At 37.3% G+C, this 19,192-nt stretch overlaps 1 protein-coding gene across 10 annotated transcripts in view; it reads left to right on the forward strand.

Annotated features, from left to right (window-relative positions):
- The window catches only part of LOC133658581 (homeotic protein spalt-major-like), a 36,509-nt gene that overhangs the window by 1,656 nt on the left and 15,661 nt on the right, over window positions 1–19,192 (forward strand). For 2 of the 10 annotated variants that reach the window (XM_062060769.1, XM_062060773.1), the window contains exon 2: window positions 7,212–7,310. In XM_062060769.1, coding sequence (XP_061916753.1) covers window positions 7,212–7,310 — 99 coding nt within the window. Of the gene's footprint in view, window positions 1–7,211; window positions 7,332–7,472; window positions 7,669–16,164; window positions 16,312–19,192 lie in introns of those variants that run through there. The other 8 variants (XM_062060765.1, XM_062060766.1, XM_062060771.1 and 5 more) reach the window with 8 other exon arrangements.

Raw genomic sequence — 19,192 nt, forward strand, 5'->3', positions numbered from 1 at the left:
AGCTAGCATAACAAACACCTAGGTGTTTGTTATGCGGGATTAATTTGTGGCATATTAAATATAAGCCTGGTTGTGTTGTGGCTAATAGAGTATATATATGTCTTGTGTTTATTTACTGTTGTAGTCATTCCCAGCTGAATATCAGGTCCCATCCGCCTCTCACAGCATTTTCCCTATCTGAATCGCTTCCACTCCCCACTAGTCCTTCACTTGCACTTTCCTCATCCACAAATCTTTCATCCTCGCTCAAATTAATGGGGAAATCGTCGCTTTCTCCGTCCGAATCGCTCTCACTTCTGGCCGCCATCACTGTAAACAATAGCGAACTTTGCGGAAATGTTCAACTGACTACGTCACGCTACTTCCGGTAGGGGCAAGGCTTTTTTTTGTCAGATACCAAAAGTTGCGATCTTTATCGTCGTCGTTCTCTACTAAATCCTTTCAGCAAAAATATGGCAATATTGCAAAATGATCAAGTATGACACATAGAAAAGATCTGCTATCCCCGTTTAAATAAAAAAATGTAATTTCAGTAGGCCTTTAATAGATGATAAAATGAACCGGAAATCTCATATACAAAATTTACAACATAAGGTGGCAAGGAACATTTCAATAATGAACAAAGCAAAATACGTCCTGGGCCAAAAATCACTTCATATTCTCTACTGCTCGCTAGTGTTACCATATCTGAGGTATTGTGCAGAAATATGGGGAAATAACTACAAATGTGCGCTTCATTCGTTAACCGTGTTACAAAAAAGATCAATTAGACTGATACATAATGTTGGATACAGAGAACATACAAACCCTTTATTTATCCATCCATCCATCTTCTTCCGCTTATCCGAGGTCGGGTCGCGGGGGCAGCAGCTTAAGCAGGGAAGCCCAGACTTCCCTCTCCCCAGCCACTTTGTCCAGCTCCTCCCGGGGGATCCCGAGGCGTTCCCAGGCCAGCCGGGAGACATAGTGTTCCCAACGTGTCCTGGGTCTTCCCCGTGGCCTCCTACCGGTCGGACGTGTCCTAAACACCTCCCTAGGGAGGCGTTCGGGTGGCATCCTGACCAGATGCCCGAACCACCTCATCTGGCTCCTCTTGATGTGGAGGAGCAGCGGCTTTACTTTGAGCTCCCCCCGGATGGCAGAGCTTCTCACCCTATCTCTAAGGGAGAGCCCCGCCACCCGGCGGAGGAAACTCATTTCGGCCGCTTGTACCCGTGATCTTGTCCTTTCGGTCATAACCCAAAGCTCATGACCATAGGTGAGGATGGGAACGTAGATCGACCGGTAAATTGAGAGCTTTGCCTTCCGGCTCAGCTCCTTCTTCACCACAACGGATCGATACAGCGTCCGCATTACTGAAGACGCCGCACCGATCCGCCTGTCGATCTCACGATCCACTCTTCCCTCACTCGTGAACAAGACTCCGAGGTACTTGAACTCCTCCACTTGGGGCAGGGTCTCCTCCGCAACCCGGAGATGGCACTCCACCCTTTTCCGGGCGAGAACCATGGATTCGGACTTGGAGGTGCTGATCCTCATCCCAGTCGCTTCACACTCAGCTGCGAACCGATCCAGCGAGAGCTGAAGATCCTGGCCAGATGAAGCCATCAGGACCACATCATCTGCAAAAAGCAGAGACCTAATCCTGCAGCCACCAAACCAGATCCCCTCAACGCCTTGACTGCGCCTAGAAATTCTGTCCATAAAAGTTATGAACAGAATCGGTGACAAAGGGCAGCCTTGGCGGAGTCCAACTCTCACTGGAAACGTGTCCGACTTACTGCCGGCAATGCGGACCAAACTCTGGCACTGATCATACAGGGAGCGGACTGCCACAATCAGACAGTCCGATACCCCATACTTTCTGAGCACTCCCCACAGGACTTCCCGAGGGACACGGTCGAATGCCTTCTCCAAGTCCACAAAACACATGTAGACTGGTTGGGCAAACTCCCATGCACCCTCAAGGACCCTGCCGAGAGTATAGAGCTAGTCCACAGTTCCACGACCAGGACGAAAACCACACTGTTCCTCCTGAATCCGAGGTTCGACTATCCGGCGTAGCCTCCTCTCCAGCACATCTGAATAGACCTTACCGGGAAGGCTGAGGAGTGTGATCCCACGATAGTTAGAACAAACCCTCCGGTTCCCCTTCTTAAAGAGAGGAACCACCACCCCGGTCCGCCAATCCAGAGGTACCGCCCCCGATGTCCACGCGATGCTGCAGAGTCTTGTCAACCCTTTATTTATTGAGTCAAAAATATTGAAGTTCGGTGACTTGGTAAAATTGCAAACAGCTAAAATGATGTACAAAGCAAAATATAACCTGTGCTTACAAAGTACAAAGAAGAAGAATTATGAGAAACACTTTCAACCTTATTGAAAATAAGATATTCTTCATCTCAGTATGTTTATCATGACTGACTTAATTATCCATTACAAGAACTGCTGTATTAATCATTCCCGGATGTCATTGTGCTGCAAAAAGAAGTCAGTAAATAAACTTATATATTTGTAAACGCTCTGAAGTGGGAAAGGGGTAGGATTAAATAAGCTTTGCTTCTTCCTACTCCTTTTCGGACATGATGTAAAGTGAAATGATATGAAATTGTGTGATGTATTACGCTGTAAGTGTGTTCATGTTCGAAATAAACTAAAGAAAAAAATACAGTAGCGTAGTAGGCCAGAGTATTCATTAAAAACAAAGGAGATATTTTATTTAACAAGTATATGTAATAACATTACACACAGTTTGAACAGTAACACTGTGTTTCAACAGTAACCGTAGAAGGGAAAGTCAAACACAAATACAAACAGACGGAGTAGACATTGAAAGGGTAAAAGAAAACACATTTTTGAGTGTAATAATAGATGATAAAATGAACTGGAAATCTCATGTAAAAAATATGACAAAGAAATCTTTGTTAAAAAAAAAAAATCACGTCATATTTGATTCTTAATCGATTCATGATTTTTTTTTTGGAATCGATTTAAAGAATGTGTTTTAAAAAAAGATAAAGAATACATTTTTGGATGAAGAACATTAAACAACTATTATTGATATTATTATTATTGATACTCTTGCTTTTATACATTTTTGGTTCCCCTTTTATTTTATTATTTACTAACTTTTGTTTTTTTAAATATATGTGACTATAAATGTATAATAGCCTTGTTACACGATTTGCATAGGCAACTATTTTTGATTATATTTTTTACTAACAAATTGATGGATAACTTGCTTTGAAGACAAGCAGATATTAATGTTGAAGTGTTTATTTTTTGACAACCAAAAAAAATTGCTTTAAACGTGACACCCCTGAGTGCACGATCAGATATAATTAAAGTGTAAAACGTGTGCAATCGCATGAAGTACATGTCGCTGTTAATTGTCAAAAAAACAAAAACATTTAGCCAGACATGCCTTTATTATTTCAAGCTTTTCACAGGCCACATAAAATAAGGAAGTGAAGCGCATAAAATGAAAGTGATGTGACAGACTACATAAAGTGATATTGTGGACCACATTAAATAATGTGACAGACCACATAAAATGATGGGGTGGGCCACATAAAATAATGTGACTGACCACATTAAATAATGTGACAGACCACATAAAATGATGGGGTGGACCACATTAAATAATGTGACAGACCACATAAAATGATGGGGTGGGCCACATTAAATAATGTGACAGACCACATTAAATAATGTGACAGACCACATAAAATGATGTGCCGGGCAATATTAAATATTGTGACAGACCAGTTGGATGAACCATCAACATACAGGTTAACGGGCATATATTTACCCCGTTAGCCTGTATGTCGATGTGTCATTGACCGGGCAAGCATGCTAAGCATTTATTGCACGAACAAACTACCTTTGTTCCTTTTACTTGTTTTACGTAATAGACTTCTTATTATCATACTGTACATTCTGTGTCTATTTTTTTGTGTATTGATTTATTATACAACGGTGTCTTGACATACAAGTTTAATTTGTTTTGTGACGTAGCTCGTAACTCAAAATACTCATACCTTAAGTTTGTCAAATTAGTCCGCCACCAAAAAAACAGCACTGTTCGTATGTAACATGCTTTTTCATCAGAGAAACGGACTTCTACAGAACAAATATTGTATAAAAAACAAAACAATAGAATGCAGTACAAATCAATCAATCAATCAATCAATGTTTATTTATATAGCCCTAAATCACAAGTGTCTCAAAGGGCTGTACAAGCCACAACGAAATGACTACAGTAGTTTAATGAAGTAGTGCATTATACATTGTACAGCATTTACCTTGGTGAGTGGACTTCTACTGTACAGTATTGTGAGTTATTATGTAGAAATATGGAGAAATAGCTACAAAAGTACACTTCATTCATTAACCTTGGTTCAAAAGAGGATAATACATGATTTTGGATATTGAGAGCACACAAAATATTGTAAATCAAAAGATTTAGTGCAATTTTAAACAGCTAAAGCTATACACAAAGCAAACCCAAGAATGTACAACTATATATTGTATGCACGCACAGCACTTAAAACCTTTAGAATATCAGTATGTGGAATTAATTTATGGAGTGTGTTAAGCAAAAAAGACAAACAATGTACTAATATGATCCACTTTAATGAAACTATTCAAACTCAGTGTTTACAAAGTTCAAAGAAGAATCCTGATAAACATCTTGAACCTTATTGAAAATAAGATAATCCTATTCACCTCACTATGTGAACCATAACTTCACTCAGGGGTGTCAAACTCCTTTATAGTGAGGGCCATATCGCAATTATGGGTGCCGCTTGCAACAGCAAATATTTAGGAGTTTAAAATGTTTATTAGATAATTGTGTATTTATTTTTTATCACCAAAAAATGTGTGGAATATCTTGTTGCATGCACAGATAATATTAAACTTTTGAAGATATGGAGTAGAGGCGCTAAAACAATTGTGATTTTTATTTATTTGATTCTGTATCGATTCATGATTATTTTTTTAATCGATTTAAATATTGTGTTTTAAAAAACATTTTTTTCAAAGAATAAATTTTTGGATTATTATTGATATTATTATTATTATTGATACTCTTGCTTTTATACATTTTTGGTTTTCCCTTTATGTTATTATTTACAAACTTTTTGTTTTTTTGTCAACTGGTCTATCTTAAGTATTGTAAGGCTGGGATTGAAAGTGAAAGTGAAAGTTGTTTTTTTTTTGTCTGTCAAACTTAAAAGAACAAACACATTTAGCCAGAAAATACTTTGTCGCACATTATTTTCACACAAAATGAAGCGATCTTGTGTTTGACACCTGTGACGTAACTATTTTTTTTCTCATGAGAACTGCTGTATTTATTATTCATTGATTTAAAAGTTTGTCGCAAAACCAGAACAGGAAGTGAACAAATGTGTTAGTAATTGCTCTGAAATGGAAAAGTAGTGTAGTATTAAACAAGCCCTGCTTCTTCCTACTCATTTTTGGACAAGTAGAATTGTGCAACTGTAAACAAAACACGCAATGTACTTTAAATATGACTTTGTTAGGCATGTTCCAGAGATATTGTTATACAAACCCCGTTTCCATATGAGTTGGGAAATTGTCTTAGATGTAAATATAAACGGAATACAATGATTTGCAAATCATTTTCAACCCATATTCAGTTGAATATGCTACACAGACAACATATTTGATGTTCAAACTGATAAACTTTTTTTTTTTTGCAAATAATCATTAACTTTAGAATTTGATGCCAGCAACACGTGACAAAGAAGTTGGGAAAGGTGGCAATAAATACTGATAGTTGAGGAATGCTCATCAAACACTTATTTGGAACATCCCACAGGTGAACAGGCAAATTGGGAACAGGTGGGTGCCATGATTGGGTATAAAAGTAGATTCCATGAAATGCTCAGTCATTCACAAACAAGGATGGGGCGAGGGTCACCACTTTGTCGACAAATGCGTGAGCAAATTGTTGAACAGTTTAAGAAAAACCTTTCTCACCCAGCTATTGCAAGGAATTTAGGGATTTCACTATCTACGGTCCGTAATATCATCAAAGGGTTCAGAGAATCTGGAGAAATCACTGCACGTAAGCAGCTAAGCCTGTGACCTTCGATCCCTCAGGCTGTACTGCATCAACAAGCGACATCAGTGTGTAAAGGATATCACCACATGGGCACAGGAACACTTCAGAAACCCACTGTCAGTAACTACAGTTGGTCGCTACATCTGTAAGTGCAAGTTAAAACTCTCCTATGCAAGGCGAAAACCGTTTATCAACAACACCCAGAAACGCTGTCGGCTTCGCTGGGCCTGAGCTCATCTAAGATGGACTGATACAAAGTGGAAAGGTGTTCTGTGGTCTGACAAGTCCACATTTCAAATTGTTTTTGGAAACTGTGGACGTCGTGTCCTCCGGACCAAAGAGGAAAAGAACCATCCAGATTGTTATAGGCGCAAAGTTGAAAAGCCAGCATGTGTGATGGTATGGGGGTGTATTAGTGCCCAAGACATGGGTAACTTACACATCTGTGAAGGCGCCATTAATGCTGAAAGGTACATACGGGTTTTGGAGCAACATATGTTGCCATCCAAGTAACGTTACCATGGACGCCCCTGCTTATTTCAGCAAGACAATGCCAAGCCACGTGTTACATCAACGTGGCTTCGTAGTAAAAGAGTGCGGGTACTAGACTGGCCTGCCTGTAATCCAGACCTGTCTCCCATTGAAAATGTGTGGCGCGCATTATGAAGCCTAAAATAGCACAACGGAGACCCCCGGACTGTTGAACAACTTAAGCTGTACATCAAGCAAGAATGGGAAATAATTCCACCTGAGAAGCTTCAAAAATGTGTCTCCTCAGTTCCCAAACGTTTACTGAGTGTTGTTAAATGGAAAGGTCATGTAACACAGTGGTAAACATGCCCTTTCCCAACTACTTTGGCACGTGTTGCAGCCATGAAATTCGAAGTTAATTATTATTTGCAAAAAAATAAAATAAAGTTTATGAGTTTGAACATCAAATATCTTGTCTTTGTAGTGCATTCAATTGAACATGGGTTGAAAAGGATTTGCAAATCATTGTATTCCGTTTATATTTACATCTAACACAATTTCCCAACTCATATGGAAACGGGGTTTGTACATAAACATCTGCTTGGATGGATAAACTTTATTGATATTTTGTTTTTTCTGTCAACAGAGGATTCACCCCGACGACGTGAGCAGGTATACTTACTTAATCGAGTCCCACAGGAGGAAAAAGTTCTGCTCTGAGGAACCTCCCAAGAAAATTACAAAGGTCACCATTGTTGCATACCAAGTAAATAAAATGTGTAGTTTTAAACATTACTAATAAAAAAAAGGTGGGCTACTAAACTGCAAAAAGAACAATAAATCAGAACTTGAGTAGGTTTGTCATTAAATCATTTTGCTTGATATTTCCCAAAAGTTACTGCACTCTTATTGCCGGCTTGTTTGCCCCCTCGGCGCGTTACCGTGCGCGCTCGATCACTTTGCGCACGAATGTTGCGCGCTCCGGCCAGAAGACGGCGGTGTTACGCGCACGGAGTCTGCGCAGTCGCGTTTCTTCTCGACACTGCGAAATCCACCGGAACGCAGCGCAGGAAGGAGGGCCCGAGCACGTCGCCATTTTGCGGGTAAAAAACATTTCACATTTTGCGGCGGGATAGCGCGCACGCACGCGAGCGCACTGTGCGTGTTGGCGTTAGCACCGCGGCTAACAAAAGAAGCTAGCTGGCGTCTCCGCGCTCGCCCCGGCCGGCGCGGCCACGCAACACGGGTGTACTCGCCCACGCGCGCGTGCGGGCTATCGCTGGCGTGTTTGCGGTGACGGTTCGATGCTCGCGACGACGTGACTATGGCGACTTTAGGCGTTTGTACCGAGCGATAAAGCTGCTGTTTGGGAGCCCACAAAGGCACGGCAGGGACACCGGTGATTGGCCGAGACGGACCACGTGACCGGACATCGTTTGACTTCATCTGTATTGTAACTCAACGTTAACTCCGCGTCGAATTAATTTACCAACAGAACGATTTCTGTCAAGCGTGTATTAATTTAACTATATTAGTGGCCGCATTACTGCGGGTTTTCAATTACGTCCACATTATGTGTGTTTGTATGAGTGCAGTGGCAAAAGTCTTGATTGAACTAATATAGTGATGTGCAATACCACCGATTTTCTTTCCGATCCGATACCAAGTAAAAGTGAGGCGGGTTTCGATGCCGAAATTTGTGCGAAAATATCTAACGTGTCTGCAAAAATTTCATTTCATTTTTTATTTATCTCCTTCATTGATGTGCATCTTTGATCAATAGACAACTAAACTCACATTTACACACCAATGCCTGAGAAGGAACAGGATGAAGAAAATCTTATATTTTCCTGCCCCCTTCAACATAATACTAGGGCTGCAACAACTTATCGATTAAAATCGATTATAAAAATAGTAGGGATGTCCAATAATGACTTTTTGCCGATATTCCGATATTGTCCGACTCTTAATTACCGATAGCGATATCAACCAATACTGATATATACAGTCGTGGAATTAACACATTATGCCTAATTTGGACAACCAGGTATGGTGAAGATAAGGTCCTTTTTAAAAAAATTAATAAAATAAGATAAATTAAAAACATTTTCTTGTATAAAAAAGAAAGTAAAAAATACAAAAACAGTTACATAGAAACTAGTAATTAATGAAAATGAGTAAAATTAACTGTTAAAGGTTAGTACTATTAGTGGACCAGCAGCACGCACAATCATGTGTGCTTACGGACTGTATCCCTTGCAGACTGTATTGATATATATTGATGTATAATGTAGGAACCAGAATATTAACAGAAAGAAACAACCCTTTTGTGTGAATGACTGTGAATGGGGGAGGGAGGTTTTTTTGGGTTGGTGCACTAATTGTAAGTGTATCTTGTTTTTTTTATGTTGATTTAATAAAAAATAAAAATAATAAAAACAGATACCGATAATTAAAAAAACGATACCGATAATTTCCGATATTACATTTTAAAACATTTATCATCTCTAAAAAATAGTTGGCGATTAATTTAGTCATCGATTCGTTGGATCTATGCTATGCGCATGCGCAGAAGCTACTTTTTTGTTTTTATTTAAATTAGATTTTTTATAAACCTTTATTTATAAACTGCAACATTTACAAACAGCTGAGAAACAATAGTCAAAATAAGTATGGTGCCAGTATTCTGTTTTTTCTTCTTCAATAAAATACTGGAAAGGATAGAAATGTAGTTCGTCTCTTTTATCCGATTATTAATCGAAGTAATAATCGACAGATTAATCGATTATCAAATTAGTTGTTAGTTGCAGCCCTACATAATACGTAGTCTTACTTAATGGATAGCATACAAACCAAACAAATACATCCAAATATAATGCAAATAAACACAAAAAAAACCACAAGTGCAAAACTTCATGAAGTACAAACCGAACAAAAAAAAGTAATGTACATCTCACGGGATTATACAAAACAAATACAAAACCAGACAATAAAATAAGTAAAATAATAAACATAAAGCAAAATGTAAACACTTATGGCTGTCCATATGATATTATTGTTCTGTCTTTATATATCAATTGGAATATATTTTTACAGTCTTTTATCTCATTAAGTGTTGTATTTTCAAGTATTAACATATTTATATTAAAAAAACAACAGTAAAATGTAAGAAAAAAGCAATAATTCAGAATGTAATGAGAAAAAGTTGATATTGTTAAACTAGTAATTGATAATAATGCACTTTGTCACCTATGACATTATTTATATCATAATATGATTTTAGCATTCTTTTTTAATTTAAATAATATCAAAAAAAGACCCCTCCATACTTGACTTTTCAGTATACGGCCCTTGGTAGAAAAAGTTTAGATACCGCTGAGCTAAAATATTAGAAGCTCTCAAAAAAATACATTATACTTAAAATATAAAGGAAGTTTAGTTAGTTAATAAAAAATATACTAAATTATTAATTAATTACAAAAATTACAACAACCACAATAAACACTTTCAAAGTGTACCTGAATATGTTTTTTTTGTACAGGCAGAAATTTTGACACATTAGGTTATGCAGTTAAACAATCATATTATCATTTTTTTATTCTACTCTTACATTTGACAAAACAATAGTAAAAATGTAATGAATAAAAAAAAGAGCAAAAAATAGGTATGTAATGAGAAAAAGTTTAAATATTATATCCAATAATAAAAAATATACTTAGTCACCCATAATACTGACACAATATTGTTTTTAGCATTTTATTAAAATAAAAAACTATCAATATGGATGGCCCCCGCACACTTTTAACTTTTCAGTTTGGGCACCACTGAAGTATCAAAAGCAGCAATATTTTGATTTGAGGATCGATATTAGAGGGTAAAGATCTGGTATCGATATTCCAGTATCGACCCGCACATCTCTACTGTAAGAGTGCATTCACACTTTTCATTCTTAGCCCGATTACAACAAATTCTGTTTGTTCTGCTAGTACAGTTTGTTTGGTCAAGTGTGAACATAATCCGGGCCGTGGCTAAATTGGGGCCCTATGTAGAATTTTATTTTGAAGCCCCTCCCATTACAAGATTTTGTCACACTATTTTATTTATGTAAAACAATTTATGTATTTTTTAATCAAACTTGAATTTGAATTGGTGCACATTTTGTACTAAACTAAATCAATTGTTAAATAATTTTTTTGGGTGCAAAATAATAATGAAAAAACCAACTAAAACAAAACTGCATGTCTTTCTTACACATCGCCGGCTAGGATTTGATCTCAGTACTACTGCCAATTAGTCCAGCACAAACGCTGCACGTCATGGCGGACAACGAGAGTGGTCTGGGAAATTTGCCAGTACAATGGAACCTCCATTTACGAACTTAATTGGTTCTTCAACCTCGTTGGTGAATCGAACCAAAGAAATCATATAGTGAAGTTCCTTCTCTATAAGAAACAATGTAAACATTAATAATTGGTTCCCTATTTTAGTAAAAGAAGATTTAAAGACACTATAATGTATATATACTTACATATTGTGTGTGTGTATGTATATATATATTATATATTTATATATATATATATATTATATATGCACATACATATTTATATATATATAATATTTTTATTATCAAAATACCACAACAACAATCGCAAGCTTTACTGTCAATGCACACACACAAAAGTCCCTTTGGCGCTCTCAAAAACGTTAACAACAATGTTGCTTTAATAATAATAAAAAACATTTAAAAAGTAAAATAATTTTGACTTTGCTGTCAGTAAATGGCAGACGACGTGTCGTCACGAGGCGTAGAAGGGAGGGCAGGCAGAGAGAGGAGGGCGTGGAGAGTTTAAGTCCTCAGCAAATCCCTCATTCTCTCCAGGCTGGTGTGTAGGCCTTTTTGGACTCGTTTTGAGTAAGCAAACTAGACACAAATGGCGAGAGAAGAAATGCTGACGCACTGAGAAGTAGCGACCAAGGGATGGACTGCGTAAACAGGATGTGACAAAATTGCAGCGCACTGTACTGCACAGGAAGTGACGTCATCAAAATGGCAGCGGCACACAAAATAAATGAATGAAGCGTTTGTACACTGAGGCATTTTTTGTGCCATCTAAATAATTGTGAACCGAAAAGTTTGCAAATGGAGGGCTACTTAATCGAGGTTCCTCTGTAAATTGTTATCAGTAACGGCGCAGGATAAGGTGAGAAATAGAATAGAATAAAATATTATTGGAATAGGGACAATACAGTTCAACATAGTGCCAAAACAATTAATGTTGTACAGAGAGTTTATAGCTATTGCTAATTACCAACTCTTGTCCCCAGCTGGGCTTCTGAATAAGTAAGATACTCTTACACGCCATACAACAACCAATATAATACACAAAATACAGGGTAACACCTTACAAAACAATTACAACCAGGGCTAAGTTATGTGTAAAGCTTTGTTTTTTTCCCTTTAGCCAACACTTAATGTTTGTTGTGAACAGATTAATATCAAAGATTACTTTGATTTGAATACGTTTGTGGTGAAGTTTCATATAGAGCGCCCGGTCATTCGTTAATTTACATTTTACATGTGCCTATTGATGCAAAACGGGGCCGTACACATATCGCATGATCTGCGACTAGGTATGATATCACCACATGTTGAGCGTTACCAGTCAATGGTTAGCAAAACTCAACAGAAAGTTAAAAAAAAACCAAATGATAATTTAGTAAACGTACTTGAAGCTTTTCAGCAAAGGTGTTGTTGTTCATTATAGTTCGGTGAAGTCGAGGCGTCTCCGGGCTCTGACCTTTTGACATCTAAAAATTCAGCCGCAGAAACATAAGTCAAACGATTGCATGCGACTCGGAAGACGTCATAAACGCGAGAGTTTCGTCGGACAATCCACACGTCTCATACACAAGCTTAATTAGGTGAGTACCGTTTGGTCCGATGACAAAAGTACAACTAACCTAACAGCATGAAAATTACCGCCAAGTTATTTATTTTGCTAGCGGACTACAAGTGTGAAAGCACATGAAGGTACTACTTTCTACTTTCTCCACCAGACTACAGTTGTCATTCCTACTTGGGACTATAAAGCGAGGTCTAGGGATGTAACGATATGAACATTTAATATCACAGTTTTTGTGACCAAAATGAGCACTGTTATGACAATCATCTCGCTATTGTTGAGTGTGCTCAAATTAAACCAAGTTTTGTTTAAAAAACATTTAATAAAATAGACACATACATACATGATATTAACATTAGACATTTTGTTGTGTTTAATGTTTAAATCACAGGTGTCAAATTATGTCAACTTTTTTTATCTGGCCTGCCAAAGCCTAAAAATAATATTTGTCAATAAAGTACATGATCTTTTCTTCCTAAATCTATTTGTTCTTTCCATTTTGGCAGAAGAAGACACATGTACTGCATGCAACAAATGTTATATTATCATACATTCCAAAAATTATATTTTTGTTGAAATGAAAATGGACAGCGTGACTCGTGATTTCAAAGCAAGTTGTTCATCAAGTTGTACAATGATTGTACGATAATATTTTACTATAAAAAAAAACTAGTAGGTCAGTCAGCAGAATAACTGGTACCATTTTTTTCATTTACCGTAATAGACCGTAAAAACAACTGTAGATTTTACCGTGAAAAATGGTGGTCCGTTTTCCCATTCATAGTAATATGCTGTAAAAACCATCGTCAATTGTACGGTAAAATTCTGCCATCTGAGCTATCATTTGATTTACTGTAAAATCTATGGAAATTTTTTTACAGTGTAGATCCTTGTTTCTTAACCATAGGGCACAATAGTAAAGCGCCGCCTAAAAATAGCTGTTTCTCAGTTGTGGTCCATACGGGCCACAGCGGTACTCGGTTGTAAAACACTTTTCCACCACTTGTGGCAGTAATGACAATATCAAACAAACAGAAGAAGTCTGAAGCTAAAGTCATAGAGAAGTTTCTTGAGCCCAAAGATTATTACGGAAGTGGTGATGCTGTATCTTTATTTTCACTTTTCAGTTTAATTATTAATTTAGCTTATTTATTTTAGCACAACATTTCAAGTAATTGTAATTTTTGTAAGTTATTAATAAGTCCCTTCTTATGCAGAATATTTGGTTAGTGTTCATTTTTTAGAATTTTTTTTCTAACCAGCCTGACCTAAGATTTAAGGTTTATTTGTTAAATAAATAACAATCTTTGTGATTAACACATGCTTCCCTATAATTTGACAAGGTTGTAAACTGTAAGTAGGTTATTGAATACAATTAAAATCAAGAGAAAGATTACTAAATCAGTGTTAGTATTTGAGTGGGCCCCGGGCCCCTCTGTAGTGGAAAAGTTGGGCCTCGAGGTCAAAAAGGTTAAGGTGTAGATAAGACAAATATATCTAATCAAATGCATCGACAATTGTGCAACAAATGTCATGCAGCGAATTCTAATACATTTATATTAGGGCTGGGCGATATATTGAGTTTGTAAGATATATCGATATATTTTTAAACAAGATATGAATTAAGAAAATCTCATATCGATATATTTCATTTCACGTTAAAATGACCAAACACCGCTTATTTGTTGTGTTCCTTATTCTCCCCCGCTCCTCCTCCATGGCCTACTGAACCCCTCCCCTTCCTCCTTCCATGACTCGCTTACAGTATAACAACATCCATGATTGGTTGGTTGTTTACTATGACGAGTCACGATTGGTTAGGGACAGGCCAATCAGAGGCAAGATAGGGCGGGTCATCAAACCAGGAAGGGAAATCACAAAGAGCTTGCCTGCAAATGTATTTTTTTATCCGAGTTTGACACATTTTGTATTATTTGCACAGCTATGTTATTTATTTTACGTAGAAATAATATTTTTATATTTTATTTATGTTATGTAATTCTGTGCTACTTAAACAGTTTCTTTTCTGTGCTGTTAATACTAGGAGTGTAACGGTACACAAAAATTTTGGTTCGGTACGTACCTTGGTTTAGAGGTCACGGTTCGGTTCATTTTCCGTACAGTAAGAAAACAACAAAATATAAATTTTGGGGTTATTTATTTACCAAATTTGCAAAATCTTCCACCTAAAATATTTTTCTTAGTGGAATATTTGATGTGAAGTAATGGGAACCTTGGATAGGTCAATAATTCATAATAACAATGATTTTGATTTAATATTATGTTTTGAGCAATGACAGTTTAAAAAAACAAAAACCGCTCTGTTTTATTAGTCAACATTGCAACTTTTTCTAAATTACATTTAACCTTTAAGCTTTTTTATTTCACTTTTGTTATGTTTTTGTTTATTTTAACAGTATTTTTAGAATGTGCCGTGGGCCTTTAAAACATTAGCTGTGGGCCGCACTTTTGACACCCTTGCTATAGATATTAAAAAATTAAATGTGATAAATCTATGGATAAAAAGCAGAGCCTGGCGACGCATGCGCGTTTATCATAACTCTCTCGCTCTCTCCGTCTCTGCCCCTCCCTCACCAATGCTGCTGCGCGCACAATTTGTTTTGTTTGTAACCCCTTCTTAACCCTGAACGTACATTGAAAATACACGCAACCCTAACTCAAAATGCCGGACATTTGAGGCATTTAAGAAACGCCGCCCTGACAGCTCTGCAAAAGAGGACATGTCCGGTGAAAAGAGGACGTATGGTCAGTCTATCCTAGCCCGTTAGCTGCTAGCATGCCGTGTGTTGTGCCTCGGTGTGCATTGTTTACACAACGTGCGTTACGCTACTTAATATGTCCATGTGGAAACTCGTTCGGTACACCACCGAACCGGAACCCCCGTACCGAAACGGTTCAATACAAATACACGTACCGTTACACCCCTAGTTAATACCCATCTTGACTAACTGGGTTAATAAAAGTGCCACTGACTGTTTACAGTACAGTAGTCATTCACCTCAATTTCACTGAATATCGCTCAAAAATTAATATCTTTATATGTATACTTTCACCGAAAAATACATCGAATATCGAGTTTAAGTATATCGAGATATACTTTTTCCTCCATATCGCCCAGCCCTAATTTATATTCATGTATTTGTTTTTACTGTTACGAACGGCCCTCTGAGGGCAGCCATAACTGTCATGTGGACCTCAATGAAAACAAGTTTGACACCCCTGGTTTAATTATCTTCTTGCGTTTTAATTTGTAAAAGTTTTGGAACACATTTTTAACAGCAAAGGTAAAATGAGGGTTGCACGTCCGGTTTATGTGAGGTCACGCGCGTTCCTTTCCTGTTGTAGACGCGTCCGCGTGCGGATCTTGGAGGGGTTTTTTTAATGAGAAAAGTTTCTATTGGGGTTTGTCTTAACGGGGAAAGATGTTAATGTCTCTTGTTTTGATGTTAACTTTCAAGCTAGCTCGCCAGCTGTTTGCGTGCCAGCTTGCTTCTCCAGTAAATGTCTGAGTTTATCAAAATGTGGTCGTCACGGTTCCGCCGCCGTTTTTAATACGAACCGTATGCTACAGCTAAACGTTTCATGTGATCACATTGAGAATGAGGAGGAAGTGGAGGTGTTCAAGCGGCCTTTTATCACTAACCTTGGCATGTGTGTTCATGTGTATGTCATCAGAAGATGGGCCCAAAAAGAAAGCCAAGTCTGGAACAAAAACGCTTGACCGCCCGAGTGAGGATGCGTGCGTACAGAGCTCGACTCGCCCTCAAGCGTGCTGCTGCTGCCAACGATATGTTTATGCAGAGGCTAAACTTTGCTCCTAGTGTGAGTTTACGTTACACACTATATGCTCCATCAGTTAGATTCTCATCAGCGCTGTTGATGTGCTTAGAACAGCAACATATTTCCTATCCATGATGTCAGTTGGTGTCATTCATGTCCTGGCTGGTGTGCTTGGTGGCGTAGGACACTTTGAGGCCATGTTCACACGAACACAGATACTTGAAAGTGAAAAGCTTAAACCATCTCCGTCCACACGATTCAAAAGCGTCTCGGTTTAAACGAAAACCCATCAGAAGCTTGGAAAAGACTGGTGGCATTATAACGTAGCGCTCAGGAAATATCATAAATGTTTTTTGTTTTTTTTTAATCGCCCAACACTCATAAAATGAAACGGCACTTGTAAGTAAATGTAGTCATGTTCTGTTGCTAAATAACGTTAAAAAACATGACGTGATGTCGCACAAACCAAAGAGCTCAGTTTTACCCATCGATGAATTTGTCAGAAAATAGATCTTTTAAGACTGTCCTTATGTTGATAATCTTACAGCAATTACATTCAGAATCGGTTCTCGATAAAAACAAATTCTCGTTTCAAACCGATCCCAGCAGTATAATATTTGATGTAAAAATGATGATAAAACCTTTTTAAAACGGTTTACAGGTACAAAAGCGCTTCTTGGTCGCTGACGTATGAAGTATGTGAGTGCAGCAGTTAAGCACGGACATGTACTAAAGAAAAAAACAATTATATATACACTACCGTTCAAAAGTTTGGGGTCACATTGAATTGTCCTTATTTTTGAAGGAAAAGCACTGTACTTTTCAATGAAGATAACTTTAAACTAGTCTTAACTTTAAAGAAATACACTCTATATATTGCTAATGTGGTAAATGACTATTCTAGCTGCAAATGTCTGGTTTTTGGTGCAATATCTACATAGGTGTATAGAGGCCCATTTCCAGCAACTATCACTCCAGTGTTCTAATGGTACAATGTGTTTGCTCATTGGCTCAGAAGGCTAATTGATGATTAGAAAACCCTCGTGCAATCATGTTCACACATCTGAAAACAGTTTAGCTCATTACAGAAGCTACAAAACTGACCTTCCTTTGAGCAGATTGAGTTTCTGGAGCATCACATTTGTGGGGTCAATTAAACGCTCAAAATGGCCAGAAAAAGAGAACTTTCATCTGAAACTCGACAGTCTATTCTTGTTCTTAGAAATGAAGGCTATGCCACAAAATTGTTTGGGTGACCCCAAACTTTTGAACGGTAGTGTATATTTTTTATTTTTTCATAAATTCTTCAAAATTGTACATTTATTTAGAATCGGTCTGAATAAGAATCGCGATTAGTCCCGCAAATTTAGCAGTGACGAGTAGGGGTGTGAAAAAAAAATTAGATTTTCGAGTGAATCGTGATTCTCATTTGTAGTGAGTCTTAATCGATTCAGAAAAAAAAATCGATTAAAAAAAAAAAAATTACTTTTTTTAATTAATAAAAAATACATTAAAAAAAGTCCTATCCAGCCACTCAGGCAAATCATATTGTTGATGTATGTGAATATTGTAAATATTTACTTTACAAAAGACAAATGTTGGATACTTCTGTTGCTGCATTATTCGTATTTGACTGTATTAAATATATGGGTAGAATTTTTTTTTTTAAACAAAACCAGTTTTCTTTTAAGTAATTTAAACATTTATCAGAGCTGTTTGTCTATTTTATGGCGGAATGTAGTTAATCATAGGACTGACACCCAATGTTATTAAAAAGTACTGATTTTTGAATCTAGAATCGATTCTTAATCGAATCGTTACCCCCCGAGAATCGAATCGAATCGTGTGGTGCCCAAAGATTCACAGCCCGAGTGACAATTAAATGACTGTCCTCAACCCAGTGTAGCGTCTTTGCGAGCAGCCAACTTCCCTCCACAGTGCAAAGCTGCTTTTAAATCCAAATTCCTTGTTTCCCTGGCAGCAAATAAACTACTTTTCCTTACAAGTATCATTATCACTGAAGGTCGAGGAATAGCTTAACATCCGGAGGAGGTTACAATAGGCCGTGCTAACCGCAAAGCTAGAGCTCTTGAATGTACACGAAGGTGAGCGGACCGATGCAAATATCAACAGTATTGATACTGTATAGCATCAGTATAAGGTCGATACTATGGTGATTAGATTGATATTTTTTATAATTACAAACTTTTTTTTTTTTTTTGCTGTTAAAAATTCAGGAAAAAAGTCCAATGGCAAAAAACAAAATATTTGAATCAGAGCCAATAGTGGGAAATAATTAAGAAAATATATTTGTTTTATGAATATTGTTACATCCTGTTTATTTGTCTGATTATAATTGTAATCAAACATTTAATCATTCAATGATCTGGAACATTTTAAGCATTAGAATCAGCATTTGTAAACTTTTTAACAGGTTTTGTAACCTGTTCATCATTTACATAGCAAATAATAACACACAGTTTGCAAAAGTGGCTGCTTTTCACGGACAAACGTATACATTAAGATGTGGACGAGAGACCAAAACATAAAAGTACGAGTTTCAAAGGTACCCACTTTCGTGTCTACATGGTCTTCAGAAAAAGATACTATTTGGGTCCACGATGACATGAGAACACACAGTAGAAATATGTTGACATACAGTTGTCATTGTATGTAGTAGGGCTGCACAAACATGAATGATCTCAATTCACAACCTGCAATCTACTTTCTCAATATTCTCTGATTGAAATCAAATATAAAAAACCTCCTTCATGAACTCACGCCGCGATGGCGTCAGCACGACGGCCGACACTTCCTCCTCACCCTCACTGGCTGTGTCATTCATCAGCTCGCAGGAGAAGCGATCGCATTATTGGGGCGTAGGCGAGCATGTTTATGGAATATTTAATTTTTCTAGTCATTC

The sequence above is a fragment of the Entelurus aequoreus genome, linkage group LG10 (assembly GCF_033978785.1).
Source record: "Entelurus aequoreus isolate RoL-2023_Sb linkage group LG10, RoL_Eaeq_v1.1, whole genome shotgun sequence".
Lineage (NCBI taxonomy): Eukaryota > Metazoa > Chordata > Actinopteri > Syngnathiformes > Syngnathidae > Entelurus > Entelurus aequoreus.